Raw genomic sequence first — 22,127 nt, 5'->3', positions numbered from 1 at the left:
ATGTCCTGAACTCTCACCTTGGCACTTTCAAGGAAAATCTTGGACGGTTTTCGGAAGAGCAAGGTGAGAAGTTCCATCAGGACATGCAGGTCATCGAAAAGCGGTATCAGGGAAAATGCAGTATGACAATGATGGGAGATTATATATGGAAGCTGATCATTGAAAAAAAAACTAGTCATGACCGAAAATTAAGAGGTTCTAAAAGATTTTAAAATAAATTGAAATAAAAAATCAATAAAAAAGAGCTTTTTAATCCTTTGTTCTTTCTTTATGTAAATTTTCATTTAAACATTTTACTTGTTTATTTGTCAGGCATTTTTAAGAGGTTTGTATCCTGTTTTTTTTTTTTAATAAATTGATTAAAATTGATTGACCTTGAACTTCAAAATGACGAATTTTCTGCTCATAGGTAAGTTTAGACAAAATGTTCACCTGAACTACCTCTAAAACATATGTGAAAACCATTGAAAAAGCTTAGATAATTTTTGAGAAAAACCGAAAAAATATAATTTTAGAGAGGATGGAGGGGAAAAGGGGAAAAAACATTTTTAGATAATGTTTATTTTTGGGGATCATCGAAGATCGAAAGTTGATATCTCTTACTATTTAAACTACAGAGTGATAATAAGTTGGAAAAAAGGAATATACATATAACTGGGGCAATCCACAGAGAGAGAGACAAGCAGATGGAAAATTCATAGTCTTAAATATTTGTGAAAATACATGAAAAAAATGTACACATATTTTTTTTTCTTGGCTAAAAAAAAATCCTAACTCGAGATACACAGCCAAAATAATAAAAATTTTGGATTTGGTATTTAAAAAAAAGAGTCCAAAAAATTTTTTTTTGTCAAAAACAAAACTTTAACATATATTTGGCACATATACTCTATTTTGAAAATGTTTTAGACTTTTATTGCGAAATATATAAATAAAAAGTCCAGTACGACTCTGATAGTATTAATTCCTAAAAATTTCAAACACAGTGAAAAATATGTAAAATTTCAAATTTAATGTCAAACTTTTAAACTACTTTTGTCGAGTAACAATCTGAGTCAATTTTGAATGAGTGAAATAGTAACTTCAACAAGAAAAATAACTTAGAATATTGCAGACATGACATGTGTTGACTCTATTGGAGTCGTACTGTATTTTTTTCGAAAAGTAAAGTGATCAAAGTCTAAAACATTTTTAAAAAAAATAGCGTATATGTACTAAAAATGTGAAAAACTTTTGTTTTTACCAAAAAAAAAATTTGAACTTTTTTTTCTTTTAAATACCAAATCCGAAAGTTTCAATATTTTTCCTTTTGGTAAATACTATTGTGGTGCTATACTCCCTGAAAAGAAGTCTATCCATTTTTGAGTTTAACTACTCAATTGTTTTGGGGAATTTCCAAAAAAAAAAAATTAAGTAGTTCAACAAAAAAGTGGACCCTCTTTCTTTGAGGGAATGTAGTTTTTTATGTTAATAATATACTTTTTAATTTAAAAAAAATCAAAAGTATGTCGATTTATGGTGTCTATACACTAGAATCAATTTTCATAAACAAATTGCCTTTTTTTTATTTTGACGTTGCTTCCTACAATGATAGGGGAAAGTTTGGAGACGCCTTTAAAGAGAATAAAATTACATGTCAGATTTAAAAAAAAAATAGCAAAAAATATCTTGGCCTCTTCCCGAAATAGAGCACTTTAAAATTTTTGTCAAAAATCACAAGTGAAATATGAAGCGCGTCACGCCATCTTTGAGACTGTGTATCTTGGGCTAAGAAATTTTCCGATGTAAAAGAAAAAATATGTATATATTTATTAAACTTATGCAATTTAGAAAAAGTATGAAAATATCCTGGATTTACCTCAACTTGAAAAGAAAAAGTCAAAATGTGTGAAATAATGAGGGTTTTCTCTAGTTGGCTGGGTGCTCATTTTTCGTTTGAACCTCTATTTCGAGGCTAAAAAATAATCTGAGCAAAAAGTTGTATATGAACAAAAATGTAGCTAATAAAATTCTCTATCAAACCCATAAATAAGATTGTTAAGAACAGTTTTAGTTTTCGAGATATTCTTGATCAAAGTTGCTACAAATTTCGATTTTTACATGTTTTCTGACATTTATGGGACTACAGCGCCCCTGGTGTCGGTTGTACGAACTTCATCTGTTCAGAGGATTTATCGGGCATCTAAAGGAGAACAAATTATTCCTTAGTGAGAAATAAATCGGTTCAGTAGATTCGGAGATATAGGCACCCAAGTATCAAAAAACGGAAAAAACCGTTTTTCGTAAATACCAGTCGTAAAATCCAAATGAAATCAAAATGATAAGTATTTTCGTAAATCATTTGACCCTAGCAATAGAAAAAGTAGCATGAGAACCCGGCGACAAAAAAAAAGTTTGAAATTGTTGCACAGTGTAATTAAGCAATCATATAATAATTAAAGTTCATATAAAAAAAATATTTTTTATTTAATCCATCAATTGAGGGAGAAGTCGTTATTACAAGCATCGCTTGGTCGATATTAGGAGCGTTTTGGTATTACCAGCGTCTACTCTAATCTATTTAATATTGAGCAAATTTCTTGTAAAATGTGTCCTGACTGTGATAATTTTCATGTAAATCCTAGAAATCTTATAATGCTCAATTGGCTCAAATGAATTTAAAATTAAATAGTGAAAATCCTAGTGTGATACCACCGTAAAGTATGCTTTTACAAAATTCAATCATTCTTTAATATTGTCGTAGTTCGTTATATGGACAAAATGCCCGCTACGGTCAAAAATCAAGTACCAAAACAAATAAATTGAATTGTCTCGGCTACCGAGCAACTGATAAGATCAAGTTTTGGGGCAAAATTATACAGGACATTCTGGTATATATTCCATTATCATCTTTGTATCAGTTCATTTAGGGTAAAGTGATACAAGTTGGACAATTCGCCGGTATAAGTTGGACATGGATTTTTTCTTGATAAATACAGCACAAAATTTGTTTTTAAGCACAAGGAACCAAATTATAAAACTAAAACATTAAAAATATACAAATAAAAATGAAGTACTAAATTTATCAAGAAAAAAAGCCCTGTTCAACTTGTACCACTTTACCCTAATCCTAGATATTTCAAATTAAATATGACGATTGCAATTTCTCAGAACTTTGATTCCAAATTGCTATGTAATAATCTCTCATCTTTAGTTCTAAATTGAATTTGCATGCAATAAGAGTTGACTTATGTTAAGAATCTGACCTACAATAAGCTGATCTAGGCTTATCACTAGCTTTTCTTACCTTTTAGAATTAAATTTGTAGAAATCATGATTTTCACAATTTTTGCTACCAAAATCTCCCCATGGCAAATAAATTTGAGACTAGAAAAGTTTTTCATGGTTTGGTATATATTTATTAGTATTTATTTTTATTACAATAATTCATAAAATTGCCTATCATGTTTTTCTTTTGGATGATGAGAGAAAAACTCATTGTTAAGAAAGACGGCGTACATTTTCCACAAAAAAAAAGGTCTAAGCGACTTTTTGTGTGTCTGTGTAAAGAACTAGAAGTTATTCCTTTCTCGAAATGAAATTAGAAATTAGAAAAAAAAAATGTTACCAAAAGATAGAACTATCTTTGGTGGTTTTCTTCTGAATTTCTTTCAATAAATCGATTTATATTTTTCTCTCTCGTTTTAGAAAATGTTTCTTTTTAAATGTGTAATAATTTTTTAAAAACACCCACAAAGCCCACAAAAAAAAGCACTTTAGTGAGTTTTTGAGATTGCAAATAGTGTTCATTGTGATCATATTTTCTTCCTTTCCGTCTTTCCAAACAAAATTCATTCGCCATTTCTGTTTTAGATGTTGCAATTTTTTTTCTCCTTTCGCATTAAACTCTTGCATTATTTATTTCCGTTCTTCCTCTTTTTTTTATATATATATAAATAAAATTGGACTAACAAATTTACAATACAGCAATACAGTCAGTCACTTTACTATTTTGTTATTTAAAGATTTTCTTCTTAATAGAGTTTCCTTTTATTTTTTTTTCTTCACTTAGTCATTATAAAAAGTCGTTCAATATAACCACATTTTTTTTATTAATTCATTATCAGCAAATAGTTTTTTTCTGCACTTAATTAAAAATTTTGTTTCACTTGAAATCGTTAAGAAGCGATTTTTTTCTCTTAAATTTATAATTTTTTGGGCCTTTTTTTTCAGGGAAAAAATTACCAATTTTTTATTATTAATTTTTTTCTCAATTTATTCAGTAAAGAAAAGCTTTTTTTTTTAATGGTTTCTGGCTTTTCAATGAAAATTTTCACATACAGATTAATTTATTTTTAGAGATCAAAATTATACAAAATTATTCAGGACTTTATTTTATTTTTTTATTTTTTTTAATATAATTTTCTTTTTTGAAAATTTCCCTGCAGTTGCGGAAAGGAAAAATAGAAATATTTTCCGTTTTTATGCTTCTTAGAAAAGATTTTATTCAATTCCAAGAAACTTTCCTATTTTTTTCTTTGTATTGCGGTAGAAATTCAACTAATTGGTGATTGTAGTTCCTTTTTTTTTGGTTTTCTTTTATTTTCTTTTCCTGTTCTATTTATCATTTCATAGTGTCCTATGTAAAAAGAAATATATATAGCATTTAAAAACTCGCCTATGCTTGGATTCATTTTTTTTTAAATAATAAAAAATAGCAATTATTCTATTTAGGGTTTCACTTTTTTTTGACTATATACTTATTTTCAAAAATTCATTTAAAAAAAAAACACATTGAAAAAAATATTTTCTCATTCTTTACCTTAAATTTATTTATTCTTGTTTTTTTTTTAGTTGATAATATTTTTTCATCTTGTAGCATTGAGATATATTCTTTTAAAAATATTTTTTTTAAATCATATTTTGTTATAGAATTATTGGCGACATGTTTCAAAAAAGAAAAAAGCAATGACCACATTTTTTTTTCTTATTTTCAACAGAATTTTCCCTTTTAATTCTCTTTTTTTCTCACTTTCTTAAAAACTATTATTTTTTTTAATCTGACAAATGCATTCATTTTTTTCTCAGCTATTTTGGTGTGTAGTGATTGTTTTTTTTGTCTGAAAGTTTTCCTTTTAAAAAAAAGTTTTCATTAGATGCAACACTTGAGTGCACTGAAAATGAGTAGAAAATATTTTTATCTTTTGCACAGTTTATCTTTTTTATTTATTTATTTTTTTTTAAATTGCAATAAAGAAATACAGTTTGCTTTAAAAAATATTCCTGCTCTTCTGGCGTGTCTGTTTCTTTTTTTTATTATTTACTTTTGTATTTAATAATGTGTTTTAGGAGGTTTTTTTTTACAATTTCTTGTTTTCTTTTTTTTTATATAGACAATTTTATCTTTACAATTATCCTTTTTTTCTCGCAGTAGAAGAAATAGTAAAAGTGTAGAAATTGAAATTTATGAAAATTTCTCAAAAAACAAAAAACCAAAATGGCAAAATATTGAATGTTGAATCCTCATATTTTTTTTAAACTTTCATTTTATATCCTTCCTTGACCATCCACTTTTTTTTAAATCTTTTAGGTAAATAGGTTTTTTTCCTCCTCATATTATTCTTTTTTCCCCTTCTTTATCTTTTTTTTTTTACTTCATCTTCTTTTGTTAAAGTAGTAAGTTATAATCAGTTTAAAAAATGAACACTTTGCCTGGTGGGTTTTTCTGATATTTATTGCACGCTGCACGAATTCTTGTGGCCATTCTTGTGCTTGAGACGAGATTTGGGCTTATACTTTTCCAAGTAGGACAACTGCTTGGAGTTTATAGCACCTCGACGTTTGCTGGAAAAAATAAATAAATAGAGAAAATCAGATAAAAACCTCACTAAATACGTCCTAGACCAAGAATAGGAGGTACACAACAGGGCTAACATTGAACGCCAATTTCAGTTTTAATAATTTATTTTAAATAGTGTAAACAGAATTAGCTGTGAAAAATTATTGAGCAATAAAAATAATAATATTACTCTGTATAAGTTCCAGTAGGCCTCTAAGATCAGGTAAAATTCATGAAATCAAAATTCACATCCCTTTCCTTCTCAAACGTTTTAGACATGTCTGTCCCCTTCTTTCGCACTCAAAATTGGATTGAACTAAATTGAATTTGAACGTTGAAATGAAGAAGAGTGTAACTACTAAATACAGTAGACTCTCGCTCAATCGGCTCTTTTTCAATCGGACGAAAAATTTTGTTGACAATTTTCACGTTTAATTTATGAAGCTAATTCGCTCAAATTCGCTGTAGTTCTTCCTATTTTATCGTGATTCTTTATAATTGAGCGCTCTTTGTGGAATTTACAATGACTTTGACACACAAATCTATCGATAATTTGAATGACATTTTGCCCCAAATACCCAATTGAGAGAGAGTCTACTGTACAAAATCTTTAAGAAAAAGGTGTGCAAGAACCGTCTGAAATCGAACAAACGTCAATTGACTCCTGTACGTTAATGGTCAAAACCCTGTACAAACTTATTTTGACGTTTATTCGGTTTCATCGCGCACACCTCTGCTTTAAAAAAAAATGTAGGGTAAGTGTGCCAAATATCGATCAGCTTTCAATTTCGACCATTTTGCATGTAACTTCGGCCATGTTAATTACGATGTTAATTAAAATTATGGATTTAATCTTCGAATATTCAATGATTTTTTTTCTTTTAAAGATTTATCCTTTTTTGAATGGGTATAATTTGTATTAAAATTGTGTTACAGAAACTTCGGTGTGGAAAGAGTCTTACAAAAAATGTGACAGATCGCTTGTGTTGCTAGTAGTCTAGTAGTAGTGTGTGGTGAAGTGCAAATAATTTTCCTTCGAGATTTTTCATGAAAATTGATTTGTGTTAATTAAAGATTGTTTTTGCTTATGTTAATAGCGAATCGTTCTTTTGATTCCGAGTTAAATTTCCCAGCTGGATCGCGTATTTCGAATAAAACAGACATTGTGCGAGCATCTCTCCAGTAACTGACAAATCTTCGTGGTTAAATTCTGAAGCAGGGCAACATTAAAGGCCGATGAGTAGTTAACCCTTTAAGGACGATTGGAACACCGGTGTCCCATAAAGAAAATAATTTTTCCTGACTACCTAAAGTATTTTTTTTTCTTATGTCTGTACATAATTGTAAAGTAGAAGGTTGAAGGAATCTACAATATTTTTTGCAAGTCTCTAGCTATTTGCTATGTAGTAAATATTTAAGCTCAAAAATGGTGAATGTTTAAATTATCAAATTTATAATTGATTTTTATTTATTTTTTGTACTTCCAATTTTTTTTTTAAGCAAAACCCTTTTGTCAATAAAAACTACAATACTCATACGTAATATTTTTCATTAAAGCGAAAAATATTATTCATTGATATTGTTAGAAAAATTACTTTAATTTTTGGGTGATTTTTGTCCCTGTCGTTCATAGAGGCACAAAATACACCAAATTAGATTCTCTTGGACTTTCCAAGGTTAGATGTAATACTTATCATTGATTATGTTTCTCAATTTAATTTTTATTGTTGATTTTCAGTCCGTAAAAACACTCGTCGTTAAAGGGTTAATGACTATTCCAAGCAGGTCTATGAATCTCTCAATGATTAATATGAGTCACACAAATAATCTTGCCGAATTTACCACATAAAAACTCTAAATTTGTCATATGACATTGTCATAATGTAACAGAATTCCCCTACACAATGGTAATGTTTACTATTTCGGCCACATCTTTTACTTTCCCAAACTTCTTATTTATGTATGTATGTATGTATGTATGTATTTTTATTACCAACATGTGCCTTTACATTAGCCCCCCATACCAAGCGTCCGCCGCCGTCTTAGCGTTGACGACCAGCCTCCAAAGCCAAACGGTGGAAATGCTTTTTCTCAGGCTGTGTAGTCCTTGTTTATTTATTTTTGTTCTCTTACAATTTCTGGGTTGTAAAATGCCCATAGAAACAAAAAGCATCGTCTTTATAAAAAAGATGATGTGGAAAACAGTTTGGAAGAGTTCAGGAAGGTCAAATCGCTACGGGAATCTGCGCATACATTTAGTTTTGGGGTGGCAGTTAACTCTAAATCTTCAGGATAAATTATACAGAAGATCTCAGGGCTTTTGGATCATATCCGAAAGTTTAGAAATTTTCTATCTCTTGTTTTACATAAGGTGGTCACAAACAAGGTGGCCGATGTTCCACTCAAAATGGCCGGACTTTGTATATACTTTTTATTATCATTATTTTTTTTTAATATTTTAGGGACTTATTTAAAGAAAACAAGAACAATAAACTACTTTTCAAGTTTCCAAACAACCCAACCCAAAACCAAATGACAAAATATTTTAATAAGTATTAAAAATATTACATTTCAAACTCAGCACTTTGGTGCTTATTTGCAATTATGCCGAAATTTGGCATACTTCGGTTAAGTGTGCCAAATTTAGGCATAGTTGCATGCAAGCGCCAAAGTTTCAAATTTGAAATATAAATATTTTTAATACAAATTGATTTTTTTAAATTATTTCTTCTTAAGGAGTGTTGCTTAGAACCTTTTAGACAGTTTATCGTCTTTATTTTCTCTAAAATCATTAATACATTTTAAAATGAACAAAAATGTAGACAAAGTTTTGGTGGTCTATTTCGGCCAAACTCATTTTCATAGTTCCTTGCCCTTCCGGAATTGTTCCACTGTCTTTTTTACATCATCTCGTTTGCCGAAGTGACATTTTTTGAATTGTATAATCTCTAGAGTATGCAAAAATTAAAAATTCATGGATATTCGAGAAACAAAAAAATGGCCGGAATTGCAAGCTGGCCGAAATTTGGTACACTTACCCTAACCTAAATTTTGATATCATAAAATTTCCCTAATCTAAAGTGTACCGGTACCTTAAAAAGTTAATTAGACAAGTCAGCTTCAATTTTGGTAGGTCATTTGAGTCCAGCATCACCAAAAGATAACCAAATTATGCGAATTAGGGGAGGGCTTTGAAGCTTCGGATGACTGATTTTTTGTACCGTAAGATTATGTCCTTATGTTCCTTACTAATTTAGATCGAGAGAGAAAGAGGCCGAGATAAGGGTTTTTCGAATAATTAATGGAATTACTCGTAAATCAGTGATCTAGTGAGAAACATTGCTGGGTTCTGCTTCTTCCCATTGAAAAATATCAGCTTTGGTGGTATGATCATATTCAGCAGTGACCGAAAGAAAAAAAATCCCAGAAAAGCATTGCAAACCATTAACAGGGTTCGTCAATTTCGGGACGGGACAATCTTAGACGAAGGTGGCTGAAGCAAATTCAACCATGTTAAGCTAGATATTCGTAATTCTGTGATCCGCTTTATGCAAAGGACCTTCTGATGATACAAAGTCCTGTGTATAACAGTTTAAGGATAAATTTTTACTGCCAAATTTTACAGGCTAAATGTGGAGCTCAGAGGCAAAATGACACATATCCTATGCTTTAACCATAGGATATGTGTCATTTTGCCTCTGAGCTCCACAAATATGCTCGAGAGTCAATCCACGGAGAAAAAAAGAGGTTGCGACTAACTTTTTTTCCACACAACTTTAACACTTTTTAGGTGTAAAAATATGTCAACATTTTTTAATGTTAATTTTACACCGTTTTTAAGAGTAAAATTAACATGAAAAAGGATAACTTTAACCCCCAATACACCTAAAAAGGGTAATATTTACACCGATTTCGTATAAATACTGCAGGGTAAAATTAACATTTCCGGAATGTTATTTTAACTTTTTCGGATTTCTTTCAGTGTCTGAGCCTATTTGGGGCCCTAAAGCGGTCTTAATACTAAAGGCTTAGCCTAGTTCCCAAAGATCTTAACATCCTAAATGGCGAGCAATTTCATTGATTTTTGAGAGCCTAATAGGTCATTTATCTTTAATAATCCAATCCTAGGTTAAATTTATCTAAAAAAAAAATCGTGGTTGATAAAAAAAATAGAGCAGTTGAGCCATTTGGCTAAGCTTTAAGTCTGAAGCCCGTATAAGTAGAGCTGCTGTTCGAAAGATTTTCATTCGCAACCAATTATTACGGAACTATATTCAATTTTCAGTAATTCGTATCACAGCCTAAGTTCCACGGGAACGTCTCGATTGTGGAACGTATTCAATATTCCGAGATTTGGCTATATGGACCCAGATGAATCCGAAAGCCAACCATAAACCATGATACACGGTAAAAACTTTTGGACACTGACAATAATATTGGAACAAATTTTTTTGGAATCGATTTGCACCTAGAAAAGACATTTTTTTGTTCCTAAAAGTTTTCTTTATAGTTTTGTTATGAAATGCAGTTACAATTTTGTTAAAGTTTTCTTTTGAACCCGTTTTATAACATATTTTAACCGTAACCCGTAACATATTTTTTCCAAAAATTTTCGGTGTCCGTGAACGAGCTACATTTTGGAACAAATTCATTACTAATATTGGGTATCTTTTTGAGTCTAGTAAAATGAACAAGATTATGCCAAAAATTATGGTGTCCGTGGACGAGCTAATTTTTGGAACAAATACGTTCCGAATTTTTTTACCATTTAGTGCCCTCTCCTTTCTAGAGACTTCACCAAAATATCTTCTTAAATTTTAAATAAATAATACTCACTCTCGAATCAATTCAACAGCTGCTTCATATTTGAGACCCAATTCAATCAATGCCAGAGCCACAAGCACCGGAGCCCTTCCGAGTCCAGCCACACAATGCACAGCGACGCATGCTTCGGGATTCTCTTGGTACCTTTTGGGAAGAGAATTATCCAAAAGAAAAATACCATTAAGTTACTTTGCATCACTTTTCCAGACAATTTTTCTGCACCCTTCCTCATCCTCCTCCTCCCGCCTTTTTCCCTAATCCCCTGTCACACCCGAAAGAAAAATAATAAAAAAGGAATAAAAGCTCACGTACTTCTGTCTGAGAATTTCGAACCACTCATCCACGACATTCTGTGGTGGGAATGTTCCATCTTCAAAGGCCAAATCACGAACCACAATGCCCTGTGTCTTGAGCTCGTCAATCTTATACGATGGCTCACATACTCTCACCACAGTGCTCACATCGTGTTTCTTCAGTTCCTGCAATATGGAAAAAAAAAACACAGCACAATGAGACACATCATTAATTTTTCTCAAGGATATTTTTCGTGCTACATAAAATTTTTGACCTCGCATAACATCTTAAAAGATTTTTTATGTGATAATATTGTATGTTGTTTTTATTCTTAATAGGGAAAGTGATTTGCAAACATTTATTATTGCTTTTAAAAAGGAGTTAAACTCTTCTGGAGAAAAACAGTAGGGGAAAGTAGGGCACCTTTCAACTAAGGCACCTTTGAAATAAGGCATATTTTCTCCTTTTTTAAGTGGAACTGGACTTTACTATTAGCTCTACAATTGATTTATAGAGGTAAATACTAAATTATTACGGTAATACTGGTCTCAGTTCGGATTAAAAATAAAACAGGGTAATTCGTAATTCAAAACCATTTCCAGACGCTTTAAATTTGACAGAAAATTTAACACATTAAGTTCATATTTTTTCTGAAGAAAATTACATAAATTTGCTCCTTGACTCTTTTAGAATGTTACTGTTTAGTGAAAATTCTTTAGATATAATTTGAAAACTTCGTAAATACAAGAAATATACGCAAGTGTAAATTGCTTCTATTGGAAACATATTAATCCAAATGGAGACAAGGGAGGTTTTCTAATTGGAGACAGTGTAAGTGAAACCGCGACGAAAGGCTTCCAAAACCTTGTTGAGTTCCTCCTAAGTGAAGGATTTGTTCTTATTCCTCGTCTTTTCTCCTTTCTCATCTAAAACATTAAGAAAAGCTCTCCAAAAAAAAAAACATATTTCCGGGGTTTCCTATTGAAGCATTTGCAGAGAGTTCAGAAAAACCCTTTCTGTTAAGGAAATAGGTAATTATTTCATTTGAAAATTTCACGTACCGTTAACAATAAAGATTAACACTTAATTTAAGTAAAATTAGCCGGAAATATCACATTAAATGTTAAACAAAACAAAAAAACAACAGTCACTTTATTGTGTTTTTCATTGAAAAACATGGTCGATCGATGAAAAATTCGATGGTTAAAAGATAAACTTTTAATTTTTCTAAGAAATTAACAAACTAAAATTTGTGAATATGAATGGATTTTCGCTTTATTTGGGGCAAAATTAACTAAATAATAAAACTGTGGTAGGGTAAGTGTGCCAAATTTCGGCATAGTTGCATGCAAGCGTCAAAGTCTCAAGTTTGAAATGTAATATTTTAAATAAAAATTGATTTTTTTTATTCTTTCTTCTGAAAGAGTGTTGCTTGGAACCTTGTAAAGAGTTTACCGTTTTTATTTACTCTAAAATCATACTTAATACAATTTAAAATGAATAAAAATATAGACATAGCTTTGGTACTCTATTTCGGCCACCTTTATTCTCATAGTTCTTTGCCCTTCGGGAATTCTTCCAATATCTTTTTCACGTCATCTCGTTTGTCGAAGCTACATTTTTTGTTATTCTTTTGCATTGTATAATCTCTAGAGTACGTAAAATCTAAAAGTTCATGGCAATTCGAGGAACAAAAAAGGTGGCCGAAATTTGGCACACTTACCCTATAGAAAGTATATAAAAATAAAAATTTAGTACTGTATATACCATGAAAAGAATGAAGTTTCCATTTGGAATAGCGAAAAATTTCCATTTGGAGCAGGTTTTGAATTAGCTTAATTTACCCTAAATAACTTTTATTTATGTAAGAAATAATGAAAAAAAAAACTATAAAACATTTTTTTCTGTCAGATTTTAAGTGTTAATGACAAAGGGATGTAAAATAATCTCTTATTGCTAATTATCCACTCAGGAATAAAAAACAACACACACACACACATTCACCCACACTCATTCAAACACACATATTTATTCAAAATTACTTTAGTGCACTTTATCAGAGTCTTATTACCATTTCTTCTGATGGAAAGTGTAAATAAAAATGCAGTAAATGTAATTTTTATACGTGCCTTGACACGTGGTGGAAATTAGAGGGTTACTTTACAAAAGTGCAATTTAAATAGAACTTTTCCATATGCCACGCCCCTTGGAAATCACGCCCATTCGTTGTAAATGTTCTTGAAACGCAGTACAATTTTTAAATTGCTCGCATATTTTATGAGGAAGTAATCAATCCTTAGATTGTGGGGTAGTTAAATTACAGTCTTATATTATTAGAAATAAGACAATTTCAATCCATTTTTATCACCAATTTAAAAAGGGGCGGGGCCTAATTCTTGGCAGTTATTTTTTGCTAATTTTAATGCTATTAAATAAGAATAAATTTGCAAATTCCCTCATGGGATAGTGTGATCTTAGATGATCAGTAGGGATATTCTAAAAGTATGACAATGTCATATGACAAATGTCAAATTTTTATATGGTAAATTTGGAAGAAATAAACGAAAATTCGGTTTAGGGTAAGTGTGCCAAATGTCGGCCAGATTTATATTTCGGCCACTTTGAGTGTAATTTCGGCCAAGTAATTAAATGAATTACAATTATGGATTTAATCTTCGAATAGTCAATGAATTTACTTTTTTTTTAATATTTATTCATTTTGGGATGTAAGGTAAAGTACCCTCACTGGACCGGGTTCCTCGATTCGACCAGTGGGTCAATTTTTGAATGTTTGATGGCCAATTTTGTCAATTTCAATGAATTTGTCACTGGTTCGTTTTATTATTTATGGAATAATTGACCTATTAATGTTAAATCATACGCAAAATATTATAGCAAATATAAATAAATTGAATAAATAAATCTATCGGTCGAGATGAGGAACCGATCGAGCGAGGGCACTTTACCTTATTAACACAAAAATCGTTAAATTTTAGGTATAATTTGAATATAAATTGTGTTGTAGAAACTCAGTGTGGAAAGAGTCTTACAAAAAATGTGACAGATCACTTGTGTTTCTAGCAGTCTAGTAGGTAGTTTGTGGTGAAGTGCAAATAATTTTCCTTCGATGTTTTTCATGAAAATTAATTAGTTTTCATTCTTTCTGTTTAAGTTGATAGTGAATCAATCTTTAAATTTAGGGTAAAATTTCCCAACTGGATCCTGTATTTCGCGTAAAAAAGTAGATACTTTGTGGGCGTCTCTCCGGTGAGGTAATGTTGCCTATTTCGGCAACATGTTCTGCTTTCATAAATTTCTAATTCGTTTTATTTTTTTTTCAATTTCTGAGTTCTACAATGCCCATAGAAAAAAAAGCATCGGCTCCATGAAAAAGATGATGTGGAAAAGGCCTCGGAAGAGTTCATGAAGGGCATCTGCCTGCTACGGGAATCTGCACGGAAGATTTCAGGGCTTGTGGGTCATATAAACGAATTAAACCAAATATTATACTCGTTCCGTATGACGTTTTGAAATTTTCTATCCGTTGTTTCACAAAAGGTGATCACAAACAAGGTGGCCGGTATTACACTCAAAGTGGCCGGAATACTACCCAAAGCAATGTTTATATATTTATTATTTTTAATATTTTAGGAACTGATTTAAAGAAAACAAAGATGATAAACTATATATTCAGGTTCCATACAACCCTCTCGAAAAGGAAGTAACAAGAAATTTCAATATGTATTTAAAATATTGTATTTCAAACTTGGAACTTACGTGCTTATTTGCAACTATGCCGAAATTTGGCACATTTACCCTATATTAGTTACTACACTCAGTCCCGGGATTATGCACATTTTCGGGACCGAAAAAACGCGCGAAATGGCATTGTGCATCGAAAAAATTTGCATACCCGCAGGGGCTTTCTTTTGAATAGATCGGCCGTAGAACGAATTTCGCGCGGAGTAAAAGTAGTTCAAACAAAAAGATTCAACTGTTTAGTAGAAATGTCTTAACACACAGTACTTTTTGGTCAGAGTTCTTCAATAAATGGTTAGAATATTTAAAAAATTTACCTTAATAAAAGAAATTAAAGTTTTATTCTGAAAATGTAGCAAAATGTTTTCAAATTTCCCGCGTTGCTACATAGTATACATTCAGGCGTATTTCAAAAATGATTTCATAAATTGACTCCTAAGGGTAGGCAAAATTGCAGAATTGTATGTGAATAATTCCGTCAGGTGCATAATCCCGAAGGACTTAAAGCGGGGACTGAGTGTAAGAGCTTTATAGCGCTCCTTGCAATGGCCATTCTATGTTCATTGAGCCTTAATAATGTCATACTCCCAAATCTACCATGAAAATGTCATATGACATTGTCATATTGTTACAGAATTCCACTATACAGTTCAGGTAAAATTCCCATATTGAATACGAAAAATAAGCAATGCCACCAAAAAATACACCTAGAATTTTCTTTTCACTGAAATTAATCTCTTTCTTTATTTCCCTCTAAAGAATTTCTAATGGGACTTTCAAAACTGTTTGTGCGGTGTCATTAAAATCAAAAATTATCTCCTAGAGCCTGCAAAAACTTTTCGATTAAAGTCAAATGACTAATTTTGCAAGAAATCCAATTGAAAATAAACATCTTGTGATTTCACAAAGAGAAACACTTTTATCGTTTCTCAGAACACCGATTATTTCCAATTGAGATAGAACAAATTGCTCACAATTATCAATTCATCGGAAGATATTTAGTATAATTGTACCATCGACTTATTAAGAATGTCCATTAATACAGGCAAAAGAGAAAAAAAAATGCTAAAACTTAAATATACAGCGAAAATGAATGAGTTTTACCGCCAATTTGGCACCAAAACACATTTTCTCACGCAGACCACAGGCAATAAACTAACATCACAATGTCATGAGAAATAATACCATGATGTTATATAGTTAAGAGAAAATGTTTTTCCGATATTATATATTATACAAATACTTACAAGAATATAGGAGTGGATTGTGAGATCCGATGGCCGATCAGTGATCAAGAATTTCATGCCCTTGAACTCAATCCGGGCTGGTGCTGGTCGAATATCCTTCTGACGCATGATGCTGCTCATTCCACCGTAACTCCAGGAAAATTACCAAAAATTTGTTTTTTTTTTTGGTGTCTCTTGCGCTTTTAGTTTACTTTCCCTCAAAGACACTCTTTTGGAAAAAAAATTTCCTCAAAAATTTAAACTTTTATTTTCTCTGTTACTTTACGATTCTCAGCAAAACTTTATATATCTTTTGGTTTTCTGTTTTCACAATAATTCTTCTTTACTGTGTTTTTTTTTTTTGAGAAATAATTTGTTAAAAAACACTTCTAACACTTTAAACCTCTTCCTTTCCGTTTAAAAAATGTGATGTTCTTATCTTTTCCTTTGCAATTTAATAGGACGTCATTAAAAAAAAATTGTCTATCTAAAAAAAATTATAAATCCTTGTGTGTAATTTATTTTATTTTAAATAAAAAGAAAAAATTAAATGAGAAAAAACATATTTAGAGAGATTAAAAAAAATATGTGTATATGTATGAGAAAAGGGAAATGAAACCAGTTGAAAAAATAAACTTATCACAATACACAATTACAAAAAGAAAAAAGAAATTGAGAAGGAAAAACTATATGATTGTTTTAAATTTGAATTATTTTAGCAATTCTCAATTCTAATCTTTTTACACACTTCGCAGAAAAAAATGCCTTCTAGCAAACCTATTTATGTTTTCTCTTCAATTGAATTTTTCTCTCTCAATCGCTCTTTACCAAAAATATATACCGCATTTTAATCCAAGAAGTACGCTTGATTCCGTAAACCTTCACAGAGAAAAAGGGGAAAAAAACAGAGGAAAAAAATACATTAAATTGGTGAAAACAAGATTTGAAAAGAAATTAGACACATAAATTTAGCGACCTTCTTTCTCAAAATAGAAAGACATTGCCAAAAAAAATATATATTAGTGCTAATTTCTTCTTCAATTTGTGGAACAACAAAAGTTTATTGTTTCTGCGGCTTAAGAAGTAGATTTATTTACATGATGCTTTGCAGATTGAAAAATCCAATATACTCTCTTATACTCAAAACGTTATTATAGTATTGTAAAAATGAATCAGGGAATTAAGCTTTTCTAGTTCAAATTAGAGTTTCAAGTTTAGCACTAGTAACAAAAAATAAGGCAATTTATTGAAACCATTTAAAATGTAATCCTTTTTTTTAAACGCCGTTTGTGAATTTAACTGTTTGCTTTTGTTTTTATTTTATTGCATTTTTAATTACATTTCCTTTCTTAAAAACAAAAAACGATTTAACAGACGATAAACAAAGAAATGTGTACTTAAAATAAAGAAATGAAGTGACGTTTTTTGTTGGATAATTTACTTCATCATTAACGGTGGAATTACTTATTGTTTATTGTTCAAGTTATTATTTTAATGTAATTAATTGCACACAAAATGTGTTAACTAATTGAGCGCTACCTCTACGATGCATGTGTCTTGGGTTCAAATCCCCTTTAGGTCACGAGAAACTTTCTTGATATTTTTTCAATAATGACTGATACTAAAATTGATTAAAAAATTTTCTTCCTTTCTTTTCGAAAACGATGAGAAAAGAAACACGGACAGAAAAGATTTAGTATTTAGATATTGCAGTAAATAGGGGAGGGAGACTGGGGCAAAAAGTCACAAATCGAAAAATTCAATATCTTCCAAGGTAAAAAAGATAGCGGCTCATTTTTTTTTCTACAGATAGCCTCCATAGACCTTCAATGTCGTAAGTTTCTAAGAATTCGAACAAAGAATTTAGAAAATAAAAAATATTGAAATTTTTAGTCCTATTTTTGAAATATTTTCCGTGCAGAAGATATCAATTATTACCTACTTATTTTCTAAAATTGATGCACTGGTGAATATTTTCTAAATAATTTGGATTTATTGAATACGAATCCTCTATCTATTAAAAATGGCCACTTGGGGTAAAAAGTAACAAAAGGTACAGAGCAAAAAGTAACAAAAAAACGAAGCAATTTCTGATGTCTCCCGGCAAAAAGAAACGTCATTACCAAGTCTCCCCGCTTGTTGTTTGCATTGGTCAAACGATTTGCAGTCTTTTGTGTGTTTTTTTTTTCTAAAATAGCTTGAAAACCGCTTTTCTCGTTTTCTCATTTTTCTCGTAGAGAAAAGGTGTTTTACAAAGGTATAGATGAATAAATTTTCTATGAAAATATGTCCTTTAGGTATTTTTTTCAAATTTACGGAAGCCCGTAATGAAGCGAATCAAAATATGATAATACCCAATGTCTGGTACTATTTGCCCCAGCATTTTTGAGAATAGTCACAAAATTACCTTTTATAAATTGGCTCGATAAACGTATTTCCTTACAAAATAAAGGAAAATTACTTTCACAAAGTTGTAGAGCGGTAAATTTCCTATAAAACTGCGCTAATTAGAAATTTTTAAAGCGCTCGAGTACCTTGTAAAAAAATAAAATATCTGTTTTGTGACTTTTTGCCCCAGTCTCCCCTACTTTTCTATATGAAACGAATTATTTTACAAAATTTTGTTGTTTTTTAGATTAGGGTAACTGTGCCAAAGGTGCCAAATTTCGGCATAGTTGCGTGCAAGCGCCAAAGTCTCAAGTTTGAAATGTAATATTTTTACTACAAATTGATTTTTTTATTCTTTGTTTTTAAGGAGTGTTGCTTGGGACTTTATACGCAGTTTATCATCTTCATTTTCACTCAAATCATTCTTATTCCATTTTAAAACAAATAAAGATGTAGACACAGTTTTAATGGCCTATTTCGGCCACCTTCATTCTTAAAGTTCCGTGCCTTCCAAGAATTTTTCCAGTGTCTTTTTCGCATTATATCGTGTGTCGCAACGATATTTTTGTTATGTTTTTGCATTGTATGATCTCTTGAGTACGCAAAAACTAAAATTCATCGAAATTTGAGGAACAAAAAAAGTGGCCGGAATTTGGCACACTTACCCTATAAAGTGCTTAGAACACTATTTTGCGCTATTTTGATAAGAAAATGCATGTACGATGTGCCCTTTGCAGTATGAGTTTCTGGTATAATTGAACTTTCAATTTTATTAAATACTTAGATACACTAACTCCGGAGAAAATATCTCAAATTGAGGTGTTTTCTCTGCCATACAGCCAAAATAGCATTGATGCATTAATGAAAACTCTTCAGAGAGTTACCCTTAAGATTTTAAGCCTACATTACTGCCAATTTGGTGTCTGCAACACAACACTTTTTTCGCAAAAATTTTGATTTATTTAATTTTTTATGATTTTCTCTCTCGAAGTATACACTTAAGTGTCAATCTCCTTGAAAGGATTGAATTAAGGAAATTTTTGAAGAATTACTGCATTAATCAGTTAATCTGCTGTAATACTCGTAAATTTTATATCTGGAATATTTTATTCTTCGTAAAAATCCCATGTAATACGTTATGAACGTAGAATGTCGTTTTCCACATCACATTTTAATAATATACTGGGAAACAATATCTAATTGTATGTTTCTCGTTCAGTCATCCATCAATTACTCTTCCCTAAAAATAAGTTTAATGTGATAACTTGAAAGCAAATTACGCGATTTCTTTAATTTGCAAATATATTTTAGCACCTAGATATTTGCCAATGACATTGAAATGATTCTTTCAGGGTTATTTCAAGGTCATTTGTTTAAACTTCTCAAAATGTATTTTTCAAATGACTTTTATGAGTTTACTGTGCGAGGGACAGCTGTAATTTTATTATTTTTTCCCATAATTCCTATTTTTCACACTTTTATTTTTGTTGACAGTTAGGAGAAGAAATAAACATTAAAGCCCTGTCCCAATCAAAGTGTACTTGAGGCGTGAGATTGTATCTTTAAATGAGCAATTTATTGTTATATCAATATTCTCTCTGCAAAAATAAACACTTGGAGAATCTCATTTGTTGAGTATATCATTCGGGATATTTGCCATATGTAAGTTTATTTAAATTTAATAACTTTTTCTTCAATTAGCAAATTAAATTTTTTTTGAGCACAAAAATAGAAAAAAAAAATCTATAATGAGATAGATTTTTTATCACTCAATATCTTGGCTTTTCAATCTGCAATCAATAATAATTTTTCTACCACGCAAAAATACAAAATTAAATGTTTCTTCCAAGAAAATAACTATTTTTAGTGCAAGCTTACTCACCGAATGTTACGACTTCTTGAATTTTTTCTTCTTCTTCAATCTTCTTAATTAGGGGCGGGGGTGTTGAACAAGCGTTCTCCTTGTTTTTTTTTTATCCTCTGATATGCACCAATTTTTTTGCTTCGTCTTGTTTCTTTTTCTTTTTTTTTTTACTTTCTCACTCCTTTGACATATTTATGGAGGTTTTGGTTGATAAACAAAACGACTTTCACTCAATTAATACACAAAACAACACTATCACTTTTTTTTTCTATATACCTTATACTTTGAAACAAAAAAATCTGTGGCTGAAAGTGTCTCTAATACCAGGATCACACCCTTGTTGCTCCACTTCACACCACGTTAATTTCTTTGTCTTTATAAATTTGTTATACCACTATACAATTATTAATTTTTTCAGAACGTTTATTTTTTTAATTACTCTTTTCCCTTTTTATTTGTGCTGGGCCTGGCAGTATTCGCCGCTATCTAATTGAAACTCCATAGATGTTGGGACTACTCGAACTGACTGCAATTACAAGAAAAAATAAAAAAAAATATATTATCAGTATTTTTTTAAATTGTAGGTTTGAGGTGGATTTATCGAGAATTTTCCAAAACAAAAGAGTCTCTCTTACAGACGAAAACACTTTCAGTTTTACCACAAATCTTCATCTTAACAAGATTAAAATCAAATTAAATTTAAATTGCGTCATATAAGACTATTTATGGTAGACACAAATACCAGACATCTCGCAATGATAAGGTCATAGAAGGAAAAATCAAAAAAAAACTTAGCACATTCTCATATAGACTTTGATTAAATTGATAAAACACGCAATAACTTTAAATTAGAATAACTTAAATGACTACGTCTCACATTGAGCCATCTCCTCTCAAATGCAGATGAATTTAAACTGCCTTAATTAAGCTGAATCACGTAGATGGGAATCATCAAAAGTGATAAGATAAAAAATGTCAGCATCTCTTATCTATAATCTGTATGAAAATTTTGACAACTTCCCCCCTTCACTGGGTGAGGTCTCCCATGCAATCCAAGAGATGTTTATTGTAAAATCAAAACACATAATAAATAATATCCGCTAAACAGAATTAAGAAATGAGAGTTAAGTGGGTGTTTGAGGATTTGTCGTTATCATACGACCACAGTAAATTACTCAACTTGAGTTGTTTCTTCTTCTTTTTTTTCTCTGCTCATCTTCCAAGAAGTATAATATCTCAAGTAAATTTTCACCCAATGGCTTTTAAATGTATATTTATTATTGCTCGGACTCTATGAAGAGAGTATCTTAAAATGAGAATTACTTGTTTAACCAAACGGTTATACGGGTTTCAGACTTAAGGCTTAGCTATCTGGCTTAACTCCTCTAATTCCTTATCAAGCACGATTTTTCAGGAAATTGTTGTTTAGAATTGGATATTAAGGGCAAATGATCCAATAGATTTTGAAAAATCAATAAAATCGCTTGTTATTTAGGATTTGAGACCTTCGGGAACTGGGCTAAACCTCCAGTCTGACCGTGGTGTCACATATAAGATTAATATTAATATTAAGAAAAGCCGGAGAGAGACGTATACAGTATTCAAAATTTCAAAAGGATTATCACGTGTGTTAGAAAGAGTACACTCTAGTGGAGTAATACGATGAGTAAGATATTACTGTTCGTATTAAGTGCTTTCTGAATCGTATTACAGGCAATTCGAGCAATTTTCCATGCGTGCCAACTGTGATTCGGTCTGTTTTCGAGCGAAACACAAGAGAGAGGCAAGATAAAACACTTGCTATCTTTTGTTGGCATTCTCGCAGTTCAGAAAGTATTAATCTTAATATTAATCTTATATGTGACATGGTCATGAAGCTGGCATTAGGGACACGTCTAAAAGTTTTCGGGGAAGCTCTTAATTCGAATCTGGGATCATTACGAATGGCGCTGAG

The 22,127-nt window shown here is 30.8% G+C and overlaps 1 protein-coding gene across 14 annotated transcripts in view; it reads right to left on the bottom strand.

Annotated features, from left to right (window-relative positions):
- Positions 1-3,375: 3,375 nt before the first annotated feature.
- The window catches only part of LOC129805831 (PRL-1 phosphatase), a 50,565-nt gene continuing 31,813 nt past the window's right edge, over positions 3,376-22,127 (bottom strand). For 2 of the 14 annotated variants that reach the window (XM_055854022.1, XM_055854027.1), the window contains exons 2-7: positions 20,192-20,699; positions 16,750-16,800; positions 15,943-16,408; positions 10,955-11,121; positions 10,655-10,786; positions 3,376-5,823 (exon numbers count right to left, since the gene is read on the bottom strand). In XM_055854022.1, coding sequence (XP_055709997.1) covers positions 5,712-5,823; positions 10,655-10,786; positions 10,955-11,121; positions 15,943-16,062 — 531 coding nt within the window. In that variant the 5' untranslated portion in view covers positions 16,063-16,408; positions 16,750-16,800; positions 20,192-20,699 and the 3' untranslated portion in view covers positions 3,376-5,711. Of the gene's footprint in view, positions 5,824-10,654; positions 10,787-10,954; positions 11,122-15,942; positions 16,801-20,191; positions 20,700-20,808; positions 21,269-22,127 lie in introns of those variants that run through there. The other 12 variants (XM_055854032.1, XM_055854035.1, XM_055854028.1 and 9 more) reach the window with 11 other exon arrangements.

The sequence above is a fragment of the Phlebotomus papatasi genome, chromosome 3, assembly GCF_024763615.1.
Source record: "Phlebotomus papatasi isolate M1 chromosome 3, Ppap_2.1, whole genome shotgun sequence".
In the NCBI taxonomy this organism is placed as follows: domain Eukaryota; kingdom Metazoa; phylum Arthropoda; class Insecta; order Diptera; family Psychodidae; genus Phlebotomus; species Phlebotomus papatasi.
The sequence above is the reverse complement of the archived record's forward strand: the minus strand, read 5'-3'. Positions and strand labels throughout refer to the sequence as shown.